General features: G+C 44.3%; 2 protein-coding genes and 1 long non-coding RNA gene across 3 annotated transcripts; 1 reads left to right on the forward strand and 2 right to left on the reverse strand.

Annotated features, from left to right (window-relative positions):
• Positions 1-1,582: 1,582 nt before the first annotated feature.
• On the reverse strand, positions 1,583-6,789 carry LOC146724123 (uncharacterized). The gene is made up of 3 exons (XM_085480408.1): positions 6,504-6,789; positions 6,014-6,457; positions 1,583-1,755 (listed from the first exon to the last, which is right to left on the reverse strand). The coding sequence occupies exons 1-3, from the start codon at positions 6,787-6,789 to the stop codon at positions 1,583-1,585; spliced, it is 903 nt and encodes a 300-aa protein (XP_085336534.1).
• LOC114942147 (uncharacterized) lies at positions 4,413-5,136 on the forward strand. Its single transcript, XR_003821760.2, has 4 exons — positions 4,413-4,418; positions 4,481-4,610; positions 4,745-4,966; positions 5,075-5,136. It is a non-coding gene; the product is annotated as an uncharacterized LOC114942147 (long non-coding RNA).
• A 2,698-nt stretch (positions 6,790-9,487) lies between the features above and the next one.
• LOC146724124 (uncharacterized) lies at positions 9,488-10,590 on the reverse strand. The gene is made up of 2 exons (XM_085480409.1): positions 10,374-10,590; positions 9,488-10,305 (listed from the first exon to the last, which is right to left on the reverse strand). The coding sequence occupies exons 1-2, from the start codon at positions 10,588-10,590 to the stop codon at positions 9,488-9,490; spliced, it is 1,035 nt and encodes a 344-aa protein (XP_085336535.1).
• Between the last annotated feature and the right edge of the window lie 14,999 nt (positions 10,591-25,589).

Consider the following 25,589-nt stretch of genomic DNA (forward strand, 5'->3'; position numbering starts at 1 on the left):
GAGCCCTCTCTGGGTGATGTCCCAGCATCTCGGCTGTCGCGCTGGCAGCTACTCCGCCAGATGACGGAGTCATTCTGGAAGCGTTGGACTGCAGAATATCTGTCCCAGTTTCAGGTCTCCTCTAAGCGGCACCAAGCGCAAAATTCATTTCAGGTTGGGTCTTTAGTTCTCATCAAGGACGAACGGATGCCTCCTACCAAATGGCCTCTCGCACGCATCATTGACGTGCATCACGGGCCTGACGGACTTATCAGAGTCGTCAGTGTGAAGACGGCCAACACTACGCTCAAAAGACCAATTGTCAAATTGTGCCTGCTGCCGGATCCAAATAAAACATAGACATTTTCGCGATAGATTCACGTTCCATAAATATTGTCAACGCGGAGTTGCCAAGGCGGGCGGAATGTTTGGAGTTTGACAAGTAAAAGTTATCGCATATCGATCAATCTTATATTTCGGCATAAGTTTTCGATCATTGTATTTATATATCACGCCTTTGTATAGCCAATTATTTCAGCGTGACAAATATATTATTTTCGAGCCTCGTATTGTTACGATGCCGCGACCGTGACATTCCTTGTTGTTTTTCGCTGCCGATCAGCTGGCGATCAGCTACCGATCAGCTGATTCGCACTCAAATAAACATACCTTGCTCCCCGTTTTTCACCCTTACGACGGGGAATTCTTGTCTCTCGACACCTCGTCAACAGCAGTTGAGCTGAGCTCTCTGATCAAGCAAGGTTGTCGCGCGAAGGCTATATGTCTCGGATTCAGTTTTTGTCTCCATCTCAATTGTGTGTTTCTCAAATAAACTCTTAAAAGATCAAATCAGTTTGTCATCTTTCTTAAGCAATGATATTTTATCTTTCCTCTATCCTATCGTTCGGTTAATTTTGATGTCTCCAGTGAAAACGTGGATTTTCATACAGTTCATGTGCGAATCCCGGGATCTTTGAAAACCTCTAACTATCTCGCGTAAACATTATTGACTTTAAATTTTATCTCCTCTCGCGCGACCGCGGTGTTTACAATTTAAAGTGGTTTAACTGTAAGCGCTTGATTTTAGCAGGCGCGGGGTATGCGTAACCTTGGCGGCCGAGCGCTATTTCAAATCAATACTAAACGACTGCATGTTACAATAAGAATACTGCCCGAATATGCACTCAATGTTTTAATGATCTTAGTCTTGCAGGTTTTTTAAACGTTTGAATCTCGAACATTCCGGCCGCCTTGCAGGAGTATACCTGCAATAATAATCGTAGCGTGGAAGTGGGGGCGCGTGCCTATTCACGCTCTCGCGAGTGACGGGCACGTGGAGCGCACGTGCTCTGACGGATTTCGTTCAAGGAATGCTGAATCGAACAGCTGTTTATTTTCGAGCGCAGCAGGATAGACGCATGTCGGTGAACGCATCGAGGAATACGCGACAATTTCGATTGTGATATTAACCGTGATTGAATAATGAAACGAATAGTTGAGTGATAAGAAGATTGCAGCGATGAAAAGAGTGGAGTAGTGAGTGGAATGTAGTTATGATTGATGTGAGGTAGTTTGGAACGGTGCAAATGAAGTGTTGATGAATTTACTTATCGCTTGTGGTTTTAGGTGTCAGTTCGTCAGCGTCGGGAAGAAAAACGAGTTTGTTAACGGGTCGCGTCAAGACAGTGGTGGCGGTGCGGACCTCGACGACGCGAACGTGTCCGTCGGCTCCGGAGTGCAATTTGGTGATGCGTGCTAGAGGCCACCTCGTTGGCGCGGTCATTTTGTGACGTATCAAACAGAGTCGATCGACGCGAGCTTCCCGGTTTATTTTGAACCATTTCGACCGATGAGCCAGCGTGTGTAGGTATTCGCGGGACCATCGGGACCAGAAATGATCCTTCATCTGTTGTAGAAGCTGCCACCGGGAGAGGCGCGACGACGATTCTTCAGTCAGCGACGGTTCGGGGACGGCGGAGAGCGCGGAGCCGATAAGGAAATGGCCAGGTGTCAGCGCACTGAAGTCCTCCGGGTCGTCGGTCAGCGGTTGCAGCGGCCGAGAGTTGAGGCAAGCCTCGACCTGGGAGAGGAGAGTGGCCATCACCTCGTAGGTGAGTGTAGCATCTCCTATCACTCTGCGAAGATGGTGCTTCATCGATTTGACTGCCGCTTTTCAGATACCACCGAAGTTGGGCGCAGCCGGCGGGTTGAACCGCCACTGAATTTGCTCCTGAGCAGCGAAGGAGGCGACGCGACGTCCTTCAGAGTTTGCGGCTGAGAATAAGTCTCAGAGTTGAGTGTCGGCGCCTATGAAGGTGGTCCCACAGTCGCTGTATAGCGTGCGACATACACCTCGCCGAGCTATAAACCGACGCAAGGATGCCAGGAAAGCGTCGGCCGAGTAGTCCGAGGCGACATCAAGATGGACGGCCCTGGAACCTAAACAGATGAAGGCGACAATGAAGGCTTTAGAGGATTTGTGCCCGCGGCCTTTGGCACTTCGCAGTCAGCCGGGTCCGGCGTAGTCGACGCCAGTATGGAGGAACGGTCTTCATGGCGTCACTCTGGGTGCAGGCAAGTCACCCATGAGAGGCTGTGCTGTAGCCGACCGCCATCGCAGGCATCTAACGCAGCGGTGAATATGGTTTTTGACGAGGGATCGTCCACGAGGAATCCAGAATTCTTGACGGATAGAACACAGGGTCAGCTGGGTGCCCCCATGCAACGATCGTCGGTGATGGGCATCGATGACGAGGTGAGTAATTCGCGACGAACTCGGTAGGATGATTGGATGGGTAGCCTCAAAAGACATTTGAAAATGTCGTAGACGCCCTCCGACGCGAATAACGCCCGAATCGTCCACAAACGGGCTGAGTTTATTGAGTGGGCTTCGGTTTGGTAGTGATTTCAGTCCTCGCAACGATTTTAATTCATCCTTGAAATTTACAGCTTGGACGACCCGTATCCAGTAGATCAGCGCGTCATGAAGTTCTTCAGCGTCTACCCCGCCGTCGCGATTGAGAAGGATGGGCTGCCGTCGGCGTTGTCGTAACCACCGGAGACACCAGGCGGTGATGCGAAGTAGTCGCTGCAGGGAAGAGTATTGGAGCAGCAGTTCCGGTTCGTCTCCTCGCTTGTCAAAGACTGTAGCGTGCGAACGGGCTCGACGGTCGGGTAGCTCGACGTTGCTGGGATCATCTCCGAAGACAGTCCAAGGGCCGCTCTCCGTTTTCAGCCAAGAGGGACCCTTCCACCAAAGTGGATGCGCCTCAAGCTCTCCAGGGAAGATGCCTCGAGAGGCGCAGTCGGCCGGGTTTTCGCGTCCAGGGACATGATGCCAAAGGGCGTCAGGGAGCGACGTCTGAATTTCGCTGACCCGGTTGGCAACGAAAGTGACCCAGGAAGAAGGATGTCCACGGATCCAGCCGAGAGCCACCGTGGAGTCTGACCAGAGATGAAGAGGCGCCTTTTCAGCTCCGATGAGAGGCAGCGTTTGCTGAACGAGGCGGACCAGAAGAGTTGCGGCTGATAATTCGAGCCGAGGTAAGGAAATTTGTTTCAGCGGAGCAACTTTCGTCTTGGCAGCAATCAGCGTAACTCCATACTCCCCGTTCTTCTCGGTTTTTAGGTGCACCACAGCAGCGTAGGCACGGACTGAGGCGTCAGCGAATCCATGGACTTCCAGGCGGCAGTCAGTCGATCCTCCGCCCAGCCATCGAGGAACGTGCAGTCTCTCCAGTTGGGGGAGCTCCGCTTGGAAGCGTAACCAGGCCTTCTCATGATCGTCCGGAAGAGGAGTGTCCCAGTCGATACCGAGTAACCACGTAGACTGAATTAGAGTCTTGGCGAGAACAGTCGTGGGAGACAGCCAACCGAGCGGATCAAATAGCTTCGCTGTCAACGATAAAACTGACCGCTTTGTGATCGTGGACAGCGTTGGTTGGCTGGTGGCGAAGGAGAAGAGGTCGTCGCAAGGTTGCCACCGTAATCCCAGAGTGGCATGAAAAGTCATGGGGGAAGCCCCAGGCAACCACCATCTTGCCTCTTGCTGGAGGCAGTCTTCGGTAGGTAATGTAGACAGTAACTGAGGGTGATTAGCTGACCATTTTTTCAGAGGGAAGCCTCCCGCCTTGCAGACCAGAACAAGCTGTCGAAGGATTTCCTTGGCTTCTTGAAGGGTAGAAGCTCCAGGCAGGATGTCGTCCATGTAGACGTCGGAGCGGAGGACCGCGGCTTTCTCAGGATGACGATCGCCTTCGTCCACGGCGAGCTGGTGCAGCGTGCGGATGGCCAAATATGGAGCGCAGGCTAAGCCGTAAGTTACTGTAGTCAGCCAATATTCCTTGATCTCGAGCTCTGAATCCTTCCTCCATAATATCCTTTGCAGGCTCTGATCATCGGCATGTATCAGGATTTGCCGGTACATTTTCTCAATGTCGGTAGCAAAGACGTACCGGTGCCTTCTCCACCGTAGTAGGATGTCAGCTAGGGCGAGGAGCAGGTTGGGTCCCGTCATCAGAAATCGGTTGAGACAGTCGCCGTTGGCCAAGGAGCTCGAACCGTTGAAGACCACTCTCAACTTAGTAGAGGCACTGCTTTCGCGCAGGACCCCGTGGTGAGGAAGGTAGCAGGTTCGTTGTAGAGATCCAGTAGTCGACAGGGAAGCCGGCTTCATATGGTTGAGGTCCAAGTATTGCTTCATGAAATCCACATACATGCTGCAGAAGGTACTTTCTCGTTCTAGTTTTTTGCTAACGTGTTGCAGGGCCCGACTGGCGGCGCGTCGAGTGGCTGAGAGGTCAGGCAGAGGCTCGATCGTCGGCAGTCTCACCACATATCGACCGTTGGCTGTACGAGTGTGATGTCGTAGGAAGTGATCCTCGCACTCCTGGTCAGCCTTAGAATAGAGTTGTGAAGGTCGTTGAAGCTCCTCCTGCTCCCAGAAGCGACGCACCAGGATAGAGACGTCGTCTTCAATTCGGCATTGGTGAGTGTGAACGTGATGTCCGGTAGTCGTCTCACCAACAACGCCTGACAGTATCCAGCCGAGCGTAGTTTGTTGAGCTATTGGTTCATGTCGATTTCCCTTTTTTAGGCCCTGACAGAGGATTGAACCGTAAACGTCCGCGCCAAGGAGGATGTCAACCGGATCCGCTGAGCCGTAATCAGGGTCCGCGAGTTCCAGACCCTGAAGATGAGACCAGTTTTGCCCGCCGCTGTTGTAGCCGCCGGCGTAGATGGTCAGCTTCGGCAGCACCAGAGCGTGGACGGTGAGGGAAGGGCAGCCACTAAGAGACTGGAGGGTGAGTACCACTTTTCCCTTTGAGACGCCTGTCTTTTTCCCGCCGACTCCATACACTGAAACCGAAGCGGAGCTCCGTGCTAGCCTCAAGCGTTGGGTGAGCCTTTCCGACACAAGGGAGGATTCCGAGCCTTGGTCGACGAGGGCGCGAACTGACTGCCAGGAACCATAGCGATCGCATACGCGAACGCGCGCCGTGGCCAAAAGTACAGCTACAGGCGTCGGAAACGGTCCCTTGCTGACGTGCGACGTTTTGACGGTCTCCGATGAGCGGTAGGCATCATGGAGTGAGGTATGATGCCGGTCATTGCACGCGGAGCAGTTCTTCTTGGAGGCGCAATCCTTGATTTTGTGTCGGCCGAGACAGTTTCCACACAAGTCGTTGCCTTCGACGTGCTGCTTGCGCTCTGAGGCCGTCATTTTCTTATAAGTGTCGCACAGCATCACGAAGTGGTCACTCTGGCAGGCTGAACAGCGTCCTCTGGTGTTTCCCTTGGGCTCTTTTGAGTCCTGCTTACGAGCATGGTGGGTACGAGTCGACTTCGACTGACTCCCGCCGGTTTTGTTGGGCGAGACGTCGATCTTCGTCGAGGGTAACGACTCCAGAGTGTGAAGACGTCTCTTGAGTTCTTGAGAGGAAAGACTCAAGGAATCGCTCTAGCAGAGCGTATTGCGGAGGTTCGTTTGTCTCACTGATGGAGGTCTCCCACTCGCGGCGAGAGCGACTATCGAGAAGGTCAACGGCGAGGTGCACAAAGAGATCTTCAGTACTTCCTACAGGCCGGTCGATGCTCGTCAGCGAGCTGACCGTAGTCTTAATGCCATGGAATATCTTCCTAAGCTCAGCAGCGGATTCTCCCTTCATCTTTGGCAGGCTTAAACAATTTGTTAAATAAGAGCGGGTTAGTAAGCGCTTATTTTCATAGTAGTCGCTTAGAGTTTGCCAGGCTCGTTCGTAATTAGCTTCGGTAGAACTGAGGTTTCTGATGAGAAGATCTGCTTCGCCCTTGACACAGCTCTTCAAGTAGTGCATTTTTTCTACAGGCTTCGTCGTCTTATCCTGGCCGATGAGGGAGACGAAGAGGTCTCGGAAGGCCGGCCAATCTTCGTATCTTCCCGTAAAGGTTGGCAGCTGGATTCGAGGTAGCGTGGTGCGAGGCGCCGATGTTGATGTCTCTGAAGTAGCAGAAGCAGCCGCTGCGTTCCTTCTTTTGGAGAATACGCCGCATCTCCAACATCAGGCCCTTGTTCACTAGGTAAGACTCCTCGCCGAGTGAAGGTATGTCTTGTTTAGCATAGGCGTCATGTTTTAGTTCGTCTACACACTCAGCCAAGATATCATTTATCGCATCGAATTTCTCCCACAGTTTGTCGAGATTCAGAAGCCGGGCTTCCACCGCGCCGAGTGTGATGTTGGCCTCGCCGAGCTTCCGAAGATTATCGTATGCACGCGAGATCTTGCCATATAGCGCGGTGGCGTTGGTAATTATAGTTGTGGTGTCTGCCATCTCTGACACTGTCTTACTTTCAGATGCACTGGTCACCTACACTAATAAACTATACGCTTCCGTGGCACCGGATTCACAGGAGGTTCTGGAAATCCGGCTCGAAGGACCAAAATAATGTGCGCGACGGAAGGCAGGATAGGAAGGTCGGAAGCGAGAAGACAGCGAAGCACTGCACTCGACACACACGTATCGTTTAATATAAAACTATATTTAAGACTAAAACAAAGAAAAATACAAGTATTGAAACCGCACAGAATTTACTAAAAGATAACTGATAAGAATAAACCAAAAGAAATAGCCGAGTCGATAATTAATAACTGAGTGCTCCGCGAGCAACGGTAATTTAAACGTGAAGAACGAAAAAAAACAAGCGATCTTTTTCTTAAAGTAGAAGCACACTCTTAACGCGACAAGCAATCGGAAAAGGGCGCTGTGGTCACGGGAGAGGCGGCTTATATAGGCATGGTATTTCTCGAACATTCGAGAATATTTATCAGGTCCTATTATTCGATTGAGGACGAAAGAGTGTTTGCTGTGATTATTTATTTTTAAGTAAATCGTGGTTTGTTGTTATTGACTTTAAATTTTATCTCCTCTCGCGCGACCGCGGTGTTTACAATTTGAAGTGGTTTAACTGTAAGCGCTTGATTTTAGCAGGCGCGGGGTATGCGTATACCTTGGCGGCCGAGCGCTATTTCAAATCAATACTAAACGACTGCATGTTACAATAAGAATACTGCCCGAATATGCACTCAATGTTTTAATGATCTTAGTCCTGCAGGTTTTTTAAACGTTCGAATCTCGAACACCGCTTTAATTTCCTCGCACCAGACCTTTACATCGTATAAGATGCTCTTTTTAGCTGAATTTATCTTTCGGTTCAGAATATCTTGGAGGTTCTTTATTTGCGTATCAAAATATTTCATCCATGGTTGTGACATTGTTTCTGATACCACGGATAATGGATTCTCGTTTTCATCTGCCTCAATTTGTTTTGTAGGATTTTTCTGACTATTGTCGTCAAATGTAATTGCAATAGTTCCACTGAAAGCTAAATTGAAAAAAAATTTAATCTATTTACAAATAAAATGCAAAAAGTTAGTGATTTTTCTACTTTAATTTCTACATATGTTTATTATATATTTTAATATTTCTTTATAGAAAAAGACACAGACTAATGTTTTACAAATAAAAGAATAATAGCAAAAATTACCTAGGTTTTCATCATGTTTACTAGTTTTAGATTGAATCTCATCATTACTTTGGCTGTCATTAGATGTAAATACATTTTTGCCAAAATCTAGGTGAAAAAAAAAGAAAAAAAACATAATTTTAAAAATATTTAAAATTTTCATTAAAATTCTTGTACATTATCTCGAAAAATACAACAAAATACAATTAACTTATCTCATAATTCAATTAATAACGCATATATAAGTTAAAAAAGACTATAAATAAGAAATTTGTAACACAAAACAAAAAGCTCATGTAAACTCATAAAACAATTTTAAATTTTATTCATAGATATCTTTTATTTTTTATTTTAACTCTCTCCCCAAGAAAAACATTGTATATATGTACTGTGACGTGGTCGTCCCGACGCCCGTCACTCCCCGACGCGGGGCCATAAAGCCGAGCGGCCGCGCCAAGAGAGCGAGCGAGCGAGAGAGAGAGAGAGAGAGAGAGAGAGAGAGAGAGAGAGAGAGAGAGAGAGAGAGCGAACCCCGAGAGACTTAGCGGCGCGAAAGATATTATTATTAACGAGTTTATTTTTATTTTTTTAATGTATTACGGGAGCCTTGCTGTGAAGATATTGATTTAAGAGATTATCGGGGAGAAAAACCAAAAATCAGTAAGCGGCGAAAACACCACGCACGGAGCAGTGGCTCTACGAAAAATCAGCACACCAACAACGGCCGCGGGGCGAGAGAACCGCAGGGGCGCGCCCACCAGCAGGCGCCAAGAAGGACCCGAGGGGGTAACCACTAGCTAAAATGTTGTCCCACAGATTACATGATTTCATTTGATTTCATGATTTCATCTAATTACAAACGATTTCATCTGATTGCAAATGGATTTTTTCATTACATATGAAATTATTTCATAAAAGTAATGATTTTATCTGATTACACAATGCATTTTCGTGATTGCACATGTAATCATTTAGGATTTTATGTGACACATAAAATTATAAATAGCATTTTATCTTGAATTTGATCGCAATTTATAAATCGTTTAAAATGGAGCTTAAGTAAATTCCAACCTATATTATGTATAAGAAGGACAAAGATTATGAAAAATAACATATAAAATAAAAAATAAGAGAGCATAAACATAATGACAAACATGTTTTATTGCTTCACAACAAAAAATATACTTTATATATTCTACGAGTACTCATGTAATTTGTAAGTTTCATTATAAGTTATATAAAAATAAACCAAATATATATAAACATAAACCAAATTAAAAATACAAATGGCTATATGATATACAGCTTCTCAAAATAAAAAATAATATTACTTAAAACTTATCCTAAATTGTAAGTTGCAAGTTTCTGTGGAGAGAATGAATAAAATCCTTTGGCATCGATATTAGGAAAAGATAATTTACGTACAATATTAACAGACTGAACTGTACAAATATCGTCTCGCTTTGGAAAATAAAATAAATATTTTTCTTTCTTTAAAACTAAAACTTATCCTAAATTGTAAGTTGCAAGTTCCTGTGGAGAGAATGAATAAAATCCTTTGGCATCGATATTAGGAAAAGATAATTTACGTACAATATTAACAGACTGAACTGTACAAATATCGTCTCGCTTTGGAAAATAAAATAAATATTTTTCTTTCTTTTTCATAAATTTAATGTTATATTCATTCTCCTTTGAGGAAATTACAACTCCTACGTAATAAGTAAAGGACTTATTAGTTTCGAAAGGAACTAATACATAATCATTTGGATTAGCTGTTGGCTCAGTCTCAACGAAAGATTTGATATATTTTAAAACAGTTTCGTGGAGTTTTAATTTATTCTCTATAAATCCGTTGGTAATAGTACATACATAATTTCTCAAACTTATGTATCCATGACTCTCTACTAATATAGGTTTAACATTCCCTTCGGTATCGTAACTGTACCACGAACACAACACTCCTACTTCACGATTTGACTTATAATTGATATGATTGATTGCACATTCTTTGGAAAATTGTCTGGATTTTCCACTTTTACCTTGAAGGTAGGAAAAACTTAAAATCAAACCCAAGAGTATTATATTGTTTTCGGTTTGTCGAAACAGGCACCACTCCTCGACAGTTACATCATCACATGTTCTACAAGATGGTGTTAATAGATTCGATCTTAAAGTAGATTTTGGCTTAGAGAAAAATTCTTTTTCCATTACGCGCTGCAAACGATCACTACTGAGGCGACCACAATTTTTATTAAGAAGCCAACAGATAGACGATTTTCTAACAACTATTTCTTTACCATGCGCATTTGCAACAAAGAGAGCTTGCCAGTAATAAATTTTTGTATTTCACTGAGTAATATTTTATGTCCGGTTGGAATGCGGAACTCACTAGGACAGCAATAATATTTGTCGAAATAATTGTAGTAATTCTCGTCTTTTTTTATGAACTTGAACATTTCATTCCTGCCAAAAAGTTCCAATTCTTCAATATTTTCTGTTGATATATTCTGTATGGTGATGGGTGTGTCATATCCTTCAAATCGCAAGAGATTTTTTAAATACATGGGAATTTTCAGCCCTATTCCCATCTCTATCATATGCCACATTGCGACATCCGCAGATGGCTCCTTCTCGGTCTGAACTGCAATATTAACGTAGGTTTTTTTCTCGATATTTTTGTTTATAATCTCCTCGTCTCGCTTATTCCCTTCCATTATATACTGATAAAGAATCACTGATAAAGAATATTTGCACTGAACACTGAACTTTCGACACGCACGTCTTTGTATAGGTTATGAGGTGTCAGCGAGGTTGATTACAGATTATAGAGGGAACATAAACAATAGAACAACAGCAGATAGCGGGAATAGACCGGCGCGGCGCGGCGCTAACCGTCGCGCCGACGCGACGGTTATAACACATTACTACGGAAAGTGTTCGTGCCACACATGATTTTATCACAGATTTCATAATGATTACACATGATTCCAATGATTACACGAAAATTCAAAATGATTTTTGCTGACTACATATGATTTCATTATGATTTCTAATGATTCCGCATGATTTCATTTGACTTTATCAATTACATCTGATTGCAAACGATTACACGGGATTTCATAAGGATTTCATAAGGATTTCATAAGGATTTTATAATGATTTCGGGGACACTGTCCCACGATTACACGATTACATTAAGTGGTTACCCCCTCAGAAGGACCCCAAGGACTCGCGGATAATCACCGCAATCCCGCTCCCTCCTCGCCAGAACCCCGTCAGCCGACGTAGAATAAAGAGGTCGCAATCCGAGGCCGCGAAAGTTTCGAATAATTGGCTGTCGCGAATCCCACCCTTGACTTGCCGAATTCGCCCGGCTGCCGATAGCGAGTCGGCAGGCCCGGCAGATTGGCGCGACTACTAGGCGTAATAAGACGTATAATTGAGATAAAGGCCAAAAAGCCGAGAGGATGAGAAAGATTGGGAAAATAGAGGTTCGAAGACAAGACGAGGATTTCCTTCCAGTGAGGCTACCCTGTTTAAGCAAACGCAAGTTTTGCGGACACACGTCCGCAGTTAGTATTTCCGAGTTTCGACCGTGTTCGCACGATCGCGTAATTTAGTCTTTCGTTAGCGTATGGGCTAAGCCTGTTATTGGAAATAATTTCGAGTTGGTGATTTCGCGAAAGCGATCGTGGTCAAGCGGCGAGAAATTTCGAGAATCTGTACGCGTCGTCGTTATCTTCGCGATTTAAGTCTCTCTGAGGTTTATAGTCGTCGCGCCGCCTCACTTTTTGTCGCGCTTCTTTTCGTGTTTGTACAATTGCGTTTTAGCGAGTATGTCGAGTCATGCGTGTGTGAATGAATAGAGCGAATTGCGGAAACATTGCAGTTGTTCGTCGCGTAGTGCGATGTCGCGTGTAAGCAAGGGAGAGCGAAGATTTAACGAGATCGCGTGCGAAAGCGCGCGAAAGCAACAAGGACAGAGAGTGTGCGCGCGCGAGAATGATCGAGACGGCAATAGCCACGAACTGACCTGTATGAAGTTAGCCCTCCATTTTTTGAATTTAAAAATTTTAAAGGTTGTTTCAGGTTGTTCTAGACTTGTTCTAATTTGTTTCAAAAGATCAAATTTAAAAAATAAAAATTTTCGCGAAAAATGGAAAAAAACAATTTTTTGACCTGGCCCCCCCATTTCTCGAAAATCGAACTTTTAAAGGTTGTTCCATATTGTTCTAGTTGTTCTAAACATTGTTCCAAAGTGATAATTCCCTAAACAAAATATTTCACGAGATATAATAAAAAAATAGTTTCGTGCGCTAAAACAGTATTTTTACGTTTTCGGCTATAGTTATTATCTCTTAAACACCAAACTGTATATTTTAGCTAAAAACGAACAGAACAACCTGGAACAACTCTCAATTTTGTTAGAACATAATTTTAAAAAGTACTTTACTCTTGGAAATAAACATATTTTTGTTGTTTTTTCGTGTTTTTCGACCGATAACAACGTGACAGCGGTCCCAAACTATAGAACAATTACGTACTGGCATAGAACAACTTGGAACAACTCTCAGTTTTGCTAGAACATCATTTTAAAGGGTACTTTACTCTTGGAAATAAACACATTTTTCTTGTTTTTTCATCTTTTTCGCCCGCTAAAGTCGCGACAGCGGTCCCAAATTATAGAACAATTACATACTGGCATAGAACAACTTGGAACAACTCTCGCTTTTCCCGGAACAATCACCCAAAGGGAACTTTACTCTTGGTGTCAGATTAAGATTTAACCTTCCTCCCTCTAGAAGACTTTTGTTGAGGAAGCCTCGAGAACCTGGCGATTGCACAATTGTAAATTTAGTGTTTTACTCTTTTTCGGGGTTCTTGATTATTGTGAGTCCCCTTGCCTCTCACGATACTTATGTCTTATATTATATATTAAATCTTATATCTACATATATATGCCTATATCTTATATCTGTATATTAAATATCTTATGCCTATATATATTGCTTATGTCTTATATAATAAAATTCTAATGTAACTTAAAATTAATTATCTTTTGGAACAATTTAGAACAAGTCTAGAACAACCTGGAACAACCTTTAAAATTTTTAAATTCGAAAAATGGGGGACTAACTTCATACAGGTCACGAACTGCCAGTCGCTGAAATATTCGCGTCGAATATCGAAGTATATCCTTTTGCGGCTATACTTGTGCTCTCTGATTATCACGAAGAATCTTTCAAATCGAAATCATCACTCTCTTGATTGCACTGATTTGTTACGCTCTCTCCTTGTGAGTATTATATTATAGAGTTGTCGCGGATCCGATGATTGTAAAGTCGGCGTTATGTTCCAAGCATAGATTGTCGCGGTATTTCTACGCCCGTTATACCGGGTGAACTCTGTCGGAAAGTTCGTGTCGAGCCAATGAATTATTTGAATTAATTCGCGTAGCGCGAATACCGTATCAAGTTGGTTCCTTTGATATGATTTGGTTTTGTGCTATTATTTTGTTACTATTCTGTAAAACCGATCATACGCTATTTACGATTTAATGTAACGAGTGGGTAATAGGTGAAATTGATAAACGTATCAATCGCGGTTGATTTCTGTTTTTAACGTGAGATGGTTTATTTGAGACAATCGGTACAAATCTCTCTGTCTGTCCTACCTTCGTCGCTTAATATACTTCCCCTTCTCCTTGCTCTTGTTTTTCCTTTCTTGTTTTTCGCCACGTCAGTTACCTCTAAAACTTAAATTTTATCGGTTTTTGGAAAACATGGCAAGGAGAAGGACTTGCGCTAACCGACTTGGCTAGGTCGAAAAATAGATGTACATACAAATAATAAATATATTTCAACGCTTTAGTTTAACTTTCACCTGTGTCTCTTTCAATTCGAGACAAATGAAATTATTTCTTTGCTAAATTAAATTTCGCAACGGATATCCAAACTTACTATTTATTTTTTAATAATTAATAATAATAAGCTTGGAAAACTTGACTTCAATGTAACTAGCAAATTTTATTTAATTCTTTCACGACGTTTCGACCATTTGGTTGTGGTCCTTTTCAAGTGAAATTTCCATCAATTAAACTGAGATTAACGTAACATCACACTGGTGTTATTGAAAATTGAAAGTTAAAAGTTAAAAGAGGAACACGTCCCATCGTTATGATGTTGAAAGTTAAAAGTTAAAAGAGGAACACGTCCCATCGTTATGATGTTTCGTCAACGACTGAATGGTCGAAACGTCGTGTGTTTACGCGAGATAGTTAGAGGTTTTCAAAGATCCCGGGATTCGCACATGAACTGTATGAAAATCCACGTTCTCACTGGAGACATCAAAATTAACCGAACGATAGGATAGAGGAAAGATGAAATATCACTGCTTAAGAGAGATGACAAACTGATTTGATCTTTTAAGAGTTTATTTGAGAAACACACAATTGAGATGGAGACAAAAATTGAATTCGAGACACGTAGCCTTTGCGCGACAACCTTGCTTGATCAGAGAGCTCAGCTCAACTAACCGTTGACGAGGTGTCGAGAGACAAGAATTCCCTGTCGTAGGGGTGAAAAACGGGGAGCAAGGTATGTTTATTTGAGTGCGAATCAGCTGATCGGTAGCTGATCGCCAGCTGATCGGCAGCGAAAAACAACAAGGAATGTCACGGTCGCGGCACCGTAACAAAACGAGACTCGAAAATAATATATTTGTCACGCTGAAATAATTGGCTATACAAAGGCGTGATATATAAATACAATGATCGAAAACTTTAATGCCGAAATATAAGATTGATCGATATGCGATAACTTTTACTTGTCAAACTCCAAACATCGTGAAAGAATTAAATAAAATTTGCTAGTTACGTCGAAGTCAAGTTTTCTAAGCTTATTTTCACCACTAGCAATCAATATTAATTTTGATTAATATTAATTTTAATTGATCTTCTTCTTCTTCTCGTTCCTTGCTCGCTATTCCGAGCGTAGGAGACCATCGACCAGCTCCTTATACTGTTCTCTATCCGAGGCAACCCGGAAAAATTCCTCTACATTCAGTCCGGACCAGGCTCTTATGTTCCGTAACCACGAAAGGTTTTTTCGTCCTATTCTTCTTTTTCCTTCGATTTTTCCTTTCATGATGGTTTGTAGGAGTTCGTACTTGGGACCACGCAGCATATGGCCAAAATATTCCAGCTTACGTCGCTTCACCATTGCCAGCAGCCTCCTACCTGCGTGCAGGCGATGCAATACGCTCTCATTAGTCACGCGGTCAATCCAAGATATTCGAAGGATTCTGTGATAACACCACATCTCGAACGCTTCAAGATGATTCATCATCGATACCTTCAGCGTCCAAGTCTCGCAGCCATAAAGAAGGCTCGACCACACATAGCACCGGAGCACCCTTAAACGGATTGTTAAATTTAAGGATCGGCAACACAGAACACTCCTCATTCGAGTGAAAGCAGATCTCGCAATCTCGATTCTTGCTCGAATCTCCTCGTCCGGGCTAGCCGTCTCATTTATCCATGCACCCAAGTATTTAAAGTGGTGAACACGCTGGATATCTCTCCCCATAATTCTGAGTCCAACAGGGTTTATCCCTTCCCTGCTCATGACCATCAACTTAGTTTTTTCCGTGTTGATAGACAACCCATATCTGGTGCAGGTCTCACTGACAGCCCTCACCAACTCCTGGAGGTCCTCCATGCTTTCCGCCAAGAGAGCCGTATCGTCGGCATACCGTATGTTACTAACGACTTCCCCTCTGACTCGCACACCCTCCTCGCGATTCTCCAGGGCTTCACCGAATACCATCTCGGAATAAACATTAAATAGTAGCGGAGACAGCACACATCCCTGACGAACGCCGCGCTTGATGGGTACGCAGCTGGTATACTGATCACCATCGATCTTAACTGTCACTATTTGATTATAGTATAGATTTTTCAGTAACTGTATATCAAGATCATCCAATCCTATCCGGTGCATTGTTTCGATCAGTTGTGCATGCTGTACTCTATCAAATGCCTTTTCAAAATCTATGAAACACACAAAAACCGGTTTTTGGAATTCTCTGCATTTTTGCAGCAACACGTTCATGCAGAATAGCGCGTCCCTTGTTCCTAATCCGCCGCGAAAACCGAACTGTGCTTTGCTCATGATATCTTCGCACCGAGCATGAATTCGACCTTGTATTACTCGTAACAGGATTTTTAACGTGTGGCTCATCAAGCTGATAAGACGGAAATCAGAACATCCCCTCGGCTTGCACTTTTTTGGTAGCGGTATAAACGTTTATTGTAGCCACTCCGATGGCATGTCACCAGTCTGATAAACCCGATTAAACAGTGCTGTCAGTATCCCGATGCCCCTCTTATCAAGCAATTTCAATAGCTCGACTGGCACTTCGTCAGGTCCGGGGGCCCTACGGTTTCTGGCCTTCCGGACAGCCGAGTCCACTTCCGAGAGGAGAATGCTAGATCCCGTCATTCCATCCCCGAGCTGCATCTGCGGCTCTTCTCGGTTGGACTCAAAAAGGTATTGAATGTACTTTATCCATTCGGCACTTCGGTCTTTGGGAGCGAGAACGACTCTACCGTCAGCGTTTCGCAATAAGGCAGGGCCAGGGATCTTGAGCATTCCACAAGCTCGCTTGATTTCCTTGTGAAGATGGAAATCGTCGTGCATCGCCTGTAACCGTTCTAATTCCCTGCACGACCTTTCCAGATGACCTTCCTTCCCCCCGTCGACCACCACCTTGCCGTGGTGGGGGGGCTCACCCCTCGCAGGGGATTAGCCTTGCGAGGGGTGCTAAGAGTGGTCGGTACCTCCTATGGAGGTACACCTGGCCTGGTGGGGCCATAGGGCTTCGGCCCGCCACCCTTGGAAGGCCACCAAGTAAAAAAACCAAACCAAGCAACATGGGAAGGAGCCAAAACAGGAAGATCACTACCGGCCCAGGGGTTTCGGATGCCCCAGGGCCCGGCGGGGAGGGGGGTATAGTCCCGGCCCCCACCCCGTCGTCATCGAACGACGGACGTGAGGTAGGAGGAGGAAGGGGCGATGCCCCTATGGAGATGGATCCGGTAGTACCGGATGCCTTTAAACCGGAGATATTGCCGGGATTGACTCTGGAGGAGTTTGCTCCGGGAGGGGAAGAGGCTTATGCCGGGATCCCTGCCGCGGGCCCTCTTCACAGGTCGATACAGGAGCTGAATGCGGTGAGGTGGGACACCAAGTCCTTCCTGGATGGCTGCATTCGGAGTGTAGAGGAGGGAGGACTCTCAGAGGAGATGATGGCGCACATAAACGGCTACGTCGGGTCGGTGCTAAATATAGCATGCGGACTCGGGCGGGCCGTTTCAGGTCTTGTGCGGGTCGTGTGCGACCAGCCTGGAGGGAACAGCGTAGACGTGGCCCCCGATCGTGGGGAGGGGGGCCCCGCGATACGGGGACCACGATGGAGAAGGACCCTGGGACGTCTGCCGGAGCGGCGCCTTTGCCGAGGGAGTTGGTGGTCAGGCTCGAGGACATGTCCTTGAGACTGACTGCCAACTCGGACCGGTTGGCGCTGGTGGAAAGGCGTCTCAGGGAGGTTGAGTCCAGACGGGCAGGAGCGGCTCGGGGGACTCGACGGTTGCTTGGAGGGGAGGAGGGAGAGGAGATGATGACGGGGACGGAGACGGCGGAGAGCGGAGGGGAGACTGCCGCCGTCGGTTGGGCGACGGTAGTGAGGAGGGGGAAGAGGAGGAAGAAGGAGGGGAGTGTAGGAGAAGGAGTAGGGGAAAGGAGAGTGGCGGCTGTCGGGGGCAGCAGGGGAAGAGGAGCAGTTGGCGGCGGAGTGACCGTCGCCAATGTGATGGGGGCGCCGAGGTGCTACCGGTGTCTGTGTGTTGGACACACGTGGCGCCGGTGCACCTCGGCGGTGGACAGGGGTAGCCGCTGCTACCGCTGCGGCTCCCCTGGCCACAAGGAGGTGGGGTGCCTGTCCGGCCTGAGGTGTCCACTTTGCGTGGACTTCCGACGGCCGGCCAGGCACCGACTCGGGGGCCCGGGGTGCTTGACGGCACCCCCGGCGGGGTCAAAAGGAGGGGGCGCGCCTCCCCCCTCCCCGTCGTCGTCGGCGGTCGTGCCCAAGGGCGCGGCTGTCGGCGGTGGCGGAGGTGGGGGGGCGCGCCACATGCCGGTGTCATTGATTGGTTGATGCCGGATGAGGGTGTCGGGGGGGACATGGGAGCGCTTAGGCGCTCCCCTCCCCCCCACACCCTCCGGGAGGGAGGGGCCCCACCGGTTGCGGGTGAACTCTAACCCCTAGGGGCGGAGGGAGGTCGCAGCCGGGGGGTCAGAAATGAGGGGGGGCCACGTGTCTCTGGCGGGCGGGCATTGCCCTCCCGTCCGGGATGCCTGGGTCCCTCTCAAGGACGGAGACGTGACGTGTGGGACCCTCTCACCGGGAGCCGTAGGCACCGGTGGGAGGGCAACACCGTCCACGGAAGGGGGTTCCTCTCCTTCTGAGAGGAGCCTCCTGATGAGGGCCCTTTCAGTGAACCGTCGAACCGGACCACCCTCTTGGAGGTCCGGGGGTTGCGACACTGGAGGGGCGAGGGGCGATGGCTCAAGCGGGAGTTCTCGAGCCATGGCTCCGCTCCTCAAACTTTTTGAGAGGGCGCGGCGTGGGGTCGATGTCGCCCTGCGCCGCAACCGCGAGGTACCCGTACAATGACGGGGGGAGGGTGTCGCCTTCCGCGGCATCCTCCCAAGGAGGGATAAGGCGGGGGGGCGGCCAGTCGGCATGGGATACCAGCATCCTGGCCGTCCCCTGTATAACGCCCGTGAAGGACATCCTCTGGGGTTTTAGTGCGGTAGGTCCTGTCCCGGCTCGCCGATCCCGACTCTCCGGCCCGCTACGGCGGACCGGCCAGGCGGATGTGCGGGCCGGCCAGGCGGTGCAGGGAGTCCCACATAACCTCCGCCTCTACCCGGAGGCGGATGGTACCATGAGGTTTCCCCAGAGTTACAAAAAAAAAAAAAAAGATGACCTTCCTTGGCTTCTCTAATCTTCCTCCTAATTAGCCGGTTAGTATTGTTGTATTGTACCAGATCCCTATTTTTAAAAGATCTTCGACGCTCCATCAAGTTCAGGATCTCGTCAGTCATCCAATCTTCTCTTTTAAGCCGTTTGTTATTCCTAAGCTTTTCACTAGGTTGGAAAATTGCACTCTTAATTTTCTCCCATCCCAAGTCCACGGCTTCACTTGCCAATTCATCCGGCAGTATGTTGGCCATACCTGCATTGATTTCCTGCTTCAGCGTTTCTGCTACATAGGGTGTTTGTAGCTCTTCATAATTAAGTTTTGGTCGCTTGCTTCTTGCAGCCACTTTTTTCAGACGCAGCTTCATTTTTGCACACAGCAAATTATGATCTGAGTTGATGTCTGCCGATGGGTATTTCGAAGATCGAATGCAATTTCTGAACCGCTGATTTGTCAGGATAAAATCAATTTGGTTACGGACGGTACCACCACGTCCGTTCCGCGGAGATCTCCAGGTATACAAACGCCGTTTAGGCAACTGGAACCAGGTATTCTGGATCACCAAGTCGTTATCGATGCAAAACTGCACCAGGCGGTTCCCCCTTTTGTTTCTTTCCCCAAGTCCGAACTGACCGGTTACCTTATTTGTGGGGGTACATCCGACTTTCGCGTTAAAATCCCCCATAATAATATTTATTTCAGATCTCTTTGTGTACGAAAGGCCCTCGTCGACCTGTTTGTAGAACTCTTCAATCTCCTGATCCTCTTATCGGCCGTAGGTACGTAGACCTGGACAATGTTTATATTGAGTGGGTTTCCTTTCAGCTGTAAGAGCATAACTCGTTCGGAGAGTGCTAAAAAGTTCCGCACTGACAGCGCCAAACCACTCTCTAGAATGACCGTGTAACGTCCAGACAAATTTCAAAATTTCAATCTTCTTCAATCATTAATTTTTTAACCTATTAGTCATGACAATCTCTAACTTGCATGAAAGACCGGTATTAACGAATATTTAATCACAAATATAACCACTCGTAGGCTAAGACATGTCTTCTCACAAAAAACAATATAAAAACAACATCTATAATACTAACTAAATATGGTATAATATAATATAATATAAATATAATATATTTAGGTTAATAAGAAAAATCCTCATTGATTATTTGTGAGAAAACCTAAAATAAGGTTAAGAACGTATATATGTATATACATACGGATATATATATATGTATATGTCAAAGGGTTTGTTCCGAGACACTTCCCGACACTTATTGACATATTCCGAGATATTTGCAGGCTTCCGAGCCTGACCTGGAAGAATTATATGTCAAATGGCAGTTTCCGGGACAGTCCTGGAAGACTTACGACACTATATATATTCTCTGGCGATCTCAATGACTGTATAAGACATATAGTATTCTCTGGCGATCTCAATAACTGTATAAGACATATAGTATTCTCTGGCGATTTCAATGACAGTATAAGACATAATATTCATTTTACTAATATTAAATATGCATTATTCAATAGTATTAAATTTTAAATATGTACACAATATATATATATATATATTAACACACAAAACTTCTTATACCTGAAAATATTTATATATATATATATATCGCTTATAAAGAAGTATACTAAATAATTAAATGAAAGCTGCTTTACTATGTGAACTCGACTTTACTCGCAAGGAAACATCCAGAAGATTCTAGAAGGCTCTAGAACGATAGCGTGATGCAATGCATGATGCAATGCTGAAACACGTTGCCACCTGCAAATCGATTACCAAGAATAAAGAAGGCCCGTTGCAAGCCGCATAACGATAAGTCAGTAAAGGAACACCGCTATCGCTACTAAGAATAAAAGACGATTGGAAACCGTTAGCGATGAGTCACCTAGGAACGCCGCTATCGCTACTAAGAAGCCATCTCTCCGGGACTTAACCGTCGCAATCTCTACCTGGAACAGATTATCTCCGGTACTTCCCCGGCACATCTCTCCTACCATTGGCTGAGCCACATCGCCCGATAGGAGGAGCGAGCCCCATTTTACGGTATATAAACCCTGCTCCCGGCACGGAACGGCAGTGATCCCGCCGCAGTCAAGAAGTAAAGTTATCCAGCAACCAACCAAGCAATTACTACGGAGCTCTGAAGACATCGAGACATAGCCGCCATTTCGGATCGAGGTACCGAGGCTCCTCAGCTCTTCAACTCAGAGGGAAGAACATAGTAGCGAAATGTACCACCTCAAGGCACATAAGACATTGTCTAACCTTGTGAGTATTTAAGCCAGTTCACATATCCCTAAATAGTAAAGCGCGACGGACACTCATTATATTTAATCATTATATTTAATTAGTTATTTAACCACTGAATTTCGAACTCAATCTTATTTCACATTACGAACTCTGAATTTGCATACAGACATAAGCCATATATTACTCTGATTTACGATTCGTATCTGCATACGCCTGCGTTACAATCGTCTATATATTCAATATTTTACTCGATACTATTTAACTATATCTAACCGATATCGCATGTCCATTTAACTTGTTGTACTTGCAATATAAATATATTATATATGTATTTTATTGTATTACTGCTCACTTATATATGCATGTAATCCCGTATCCTACTACCTATTAGCGAATTGAATAACGCTAATTCCTCAGTACACATTAGAATATTATATCCTGTCAGAAGGTAAATTCGCAAATCATCTCAGAGGTGCACGTTCAGTAAAGTGAACGTAGCATTAGCCTAATAAGACCAGGACCTGAGAACCCGGAATAACCGGATGTATACCTACCTCTCTATTCTTTTATGCTTTTAATACCTCGCACTTTCCAATAATTGCAAATTACTTTACCACACCGACTGACAGTGATCTTGTGTTACGTCCGGCAATTCACCTTACGGTAAATCACCTTATGCACAAGTCGGTCTTCTCTCGCGTCTACCTCGGTAAACGTTCGAGAAGCTGCTCTCTACTTTTTTAGGGCAACCTGCTAGGCCGGCTATACCCTGGGATGCCGAGAGCTTGAGATTCGATTGAGAAAGTCGGATGGAGAAGGAATTCTGCGGTTCGGGTCAAGAAATAAAGATATTTTACAAGTATAAAAATTGTTTATTCATTTATAAATCCTTTATGTCGATACAAAATCTACTGGTCCTGACTCGGTTCAGGATGAGCTTGGAACTGTATTACAATGTTATTGAGCTCCTGTTCAGAGTCGTTAGATTGGTTAAGATAGTTTATAAAGGAGCTAAAATTATTCTGTGCTCCTTCTGGGATGAAATTATTGACGTCGTCGGGAGCGAGTACCACGGTGTCCTCGTCGAAAATATTAGAATTGGGTTGTAAAAATGGATCGTATTCCAGAGATGCTAATTGTTGAGTTTGATCATGGACGTAATATTCAGGGTCAGTTAAAAATTGATGATTTGGATCGATTAAGTAAGTATTTGATTCTGAATGAGGCTGTTCAGGAAATTGAGGGTGAGAATAGTCAATGTATGGAGGAATATTATTAACTGGCGAATAAGTGTCTGGAGAGGGAGGTTGTATGATTATTCGCGTTGGATAAATTTGAACGTTTAGATTTAGAGGTCTTCGAGATCTACGTTCGCGTAGCCTGTGAAGGTGCCGCTTGTTTCGATCGATCTGATTCCTTCGTCGGAAAGGAGAGACCATCTAACGGTTAAATAAATTTACATGAATAAATCGAAAGATAGATTGTTCTATTATTTGAAATAATTGAATATGACTCACGTTTGTAGCGTGATTTACTTGTTAATGAGAGCGAACAGAGATGAAAGGTTAATCTTATGCGAGAAAGCCCTTCACCTGTTAATAAATTAACTTTATGTCAGTAATTATTATAATAAACCTGTATTAAATGAGGATTGGTAATAACGTGGATAAAAGGAGGGATTTGGATAGGAGTATTAATATCTGCGTTGAGAATATTAATACTTGATGTTTCAATCGTTAATAATTAAATCTTAAACTTTGAAATAGTAATTCTTAATGAATAAATAAGTCTTAGACTTTGAAGTAACAAATTGTCAATGAATATCAAAATCACTGTCAGTTGGTATGGTAAAGTAATTCGCAATTATTGGAAAATGCAGGGTATTAAAAGCATGAAAGAATAGAGAGATAGGTGTACATCCGGTTATTCCGGGTTCTCAGGTCCTGGTCTTAATAGGCTAGTGCGACGTTCACTTTACTGAACGTGCATCTCTGAGATGATTTGCGAATTTACCTTCTGACAGGATATAACTCTAATGGGTATAGAGGAGTTAGGAATAGAGGTTTGATTATAAGTATTAATATCTATATTAAGAGTAATAATACTTGTAGCTTCAAGCATCAATAATTGAATTGTAAATTATGAATTAATTATTTTTAATAATCATTAAGACCACTGTCATTTGGTTTGGTAAAGTAATTCGTTAGGTTTGTAAAGCAGAGAGAGAGTAAGCAGGGAAGGGTGAAGAAATGTACGGTTGCCCGTGGATTCCGGTCCCCGAAGGCTAATGCGACGTTCACTTTACAGAACGTGCATCTCAGAATCGTAGTAACGAATTTACCTTATGACAGGGTATTGTTTTAATAGTAGCAAATAGGGTAAGGTGGAGTACACTTGTCAAATAAATTTAAATATCAATATGCAAGATCACTGTCAGTCGGTGTGGTAAAGTAATTCGCAATTATTGGAAAGTGCAAGGTATTAAAAGCATAAAAGAATAGAGAGGTAGGTATACATCCGATTATTCCGGGTTCTCAGGTCCTGGTCTTAATAGGCTAGTGCGACGTTCACTTTACTGAACGTGCATCTCTGAGATGATTTGCGAATTTACCTTCTGACAGGATATAATGTTCTAATGTGTACTGAGGAATTAGCGTTATTCAATTCGCTAATAGGTAGTAGGATACGGGATTACATGCGTATATAAGTGAGCAGTAATACAATAAAATACATATATAATATATTTATATTGCAAGTACAACAAGTTAAATGGACATGCGATATCGGTTAGATATAGTTAAATAGTATCGAGTAAAATATTGAATATATAGACGATTGTAACGCAGGCGTATGCAGATACAAATCGTAAATCAGAGTAATATATGGCTTATGTCTGTATTCAAATTCAGAGTTCGTAATGTGAAATAAGATTGAGTTCAAAATTCAGTGGTTAAATAACTAATTAAATATAATGATTAAATATAATGAGTGTCCGTCGCGCTTTACTATTTAGGGATATGTGAACTGGCTTAAATACTCACAAGGTTAGACAATGTCTTATGTGCCTTGATGTGGTACACTTCGCTACTGTGTTCTTCCCTCTGAGTTGAAGAGCTGAGGAGCCTCGGTACCTCGATCCGAAATGGCGGCTATGTCTCGATGTCTTCAGAGCTCCGTAGTAATTGCTTGGTTGATTGCTGGATAACTTTACTTCTTGACTGCGGCGGGATCACTGCCGTTCCGTGCCGGGAGCCGGGTTTATATACCCAAAAATGGGGCTCGCTCCTCCCATCGGGCGATGTGGCTCAGCCAATGGTAGGAGAGATGTGCCGGGGAAGTACCGGAGATAATCTGTTCCAGGTAGAGATTGCGACGGTTAAGTCCCGGAGAGATGGCTTCTTAGTAGCGATAGCGGCGTTCCTAGGTGACTCATCGCTAACGGTTTCCAATCGTCTTTTATTCTCAGTAGCGATAGCGGTGCTCCTTTACTGACTTATCGTTATGCGGCTTGCAACGGGCCTTCTTTATTCTTGGTAATCGATTTGCAGGTGGCAACGTGTTTCAGCATTGCATCATGCATTGCATCACGCTATCGTTCTAGAGCCTTCTAGAATCTTCTGGATGTTTCCTTGCGAGTAAAGTCGAGTTCACATAGTAAAGCAGCTTTCATTTAATTATTTAGTATACTTCTTTATAAGCGATATATATATATATAAATATTTTCAGGTATAAGAAGTTTTGTGTGTTAATATATATATATATATATATTGTGTACATATTTAAAATTTAATACTATTGAATAATACATATTTAATATTAGTAAAATGAATATTATGTCTTATACTGTCATTGAGATCGCCAGAGAATACTATATGTCTTATACAGTCATTGAAATCGCCAGAGAATATATATAGTGTCGTCAAAGTATACGATTGACATATATATATATATATGTGTCTGTTTCCCTTGTATATACGTTTAAATATGCAATTCCTATATGTATATACATAAGTCTTCCAGGACTGTCCCGGAAACTGCTATTTGACATATAATTCTTCCAGGTCAGGTCCGGAAGCCTGCAAATATCACGGAATATGTCAATAAGTGTCGGGAAGTGTCTCGGAACAAACCCTTTGACATATACATATATATATATCCGTATGTATATACATATATACGTTCTTAACCTTATTTTAGGTTTTCTCACAAATAATCAATGAGGATTTTTCTTATTAACCTAAATATATTATATTTATATTATATTATATTATACCATATTTAGTTAGTATTATAGA

Source organism: Nylanderia fulva, unplaced genomic scaffold (assembly GCF_048542155.1).
Source record: "Nylanderia fulva isolate GAGA-0341 unplaced genomic scaffold, ASM4854215v1 Scaffold148, whole genome shotgun sequence".
Lineage (NCBI taxonomy): Eukaryota > Metazoa > Arthropoda > Insecta > Hymenoptera > Formicidae > Nylanderia > Nylanderia fulva.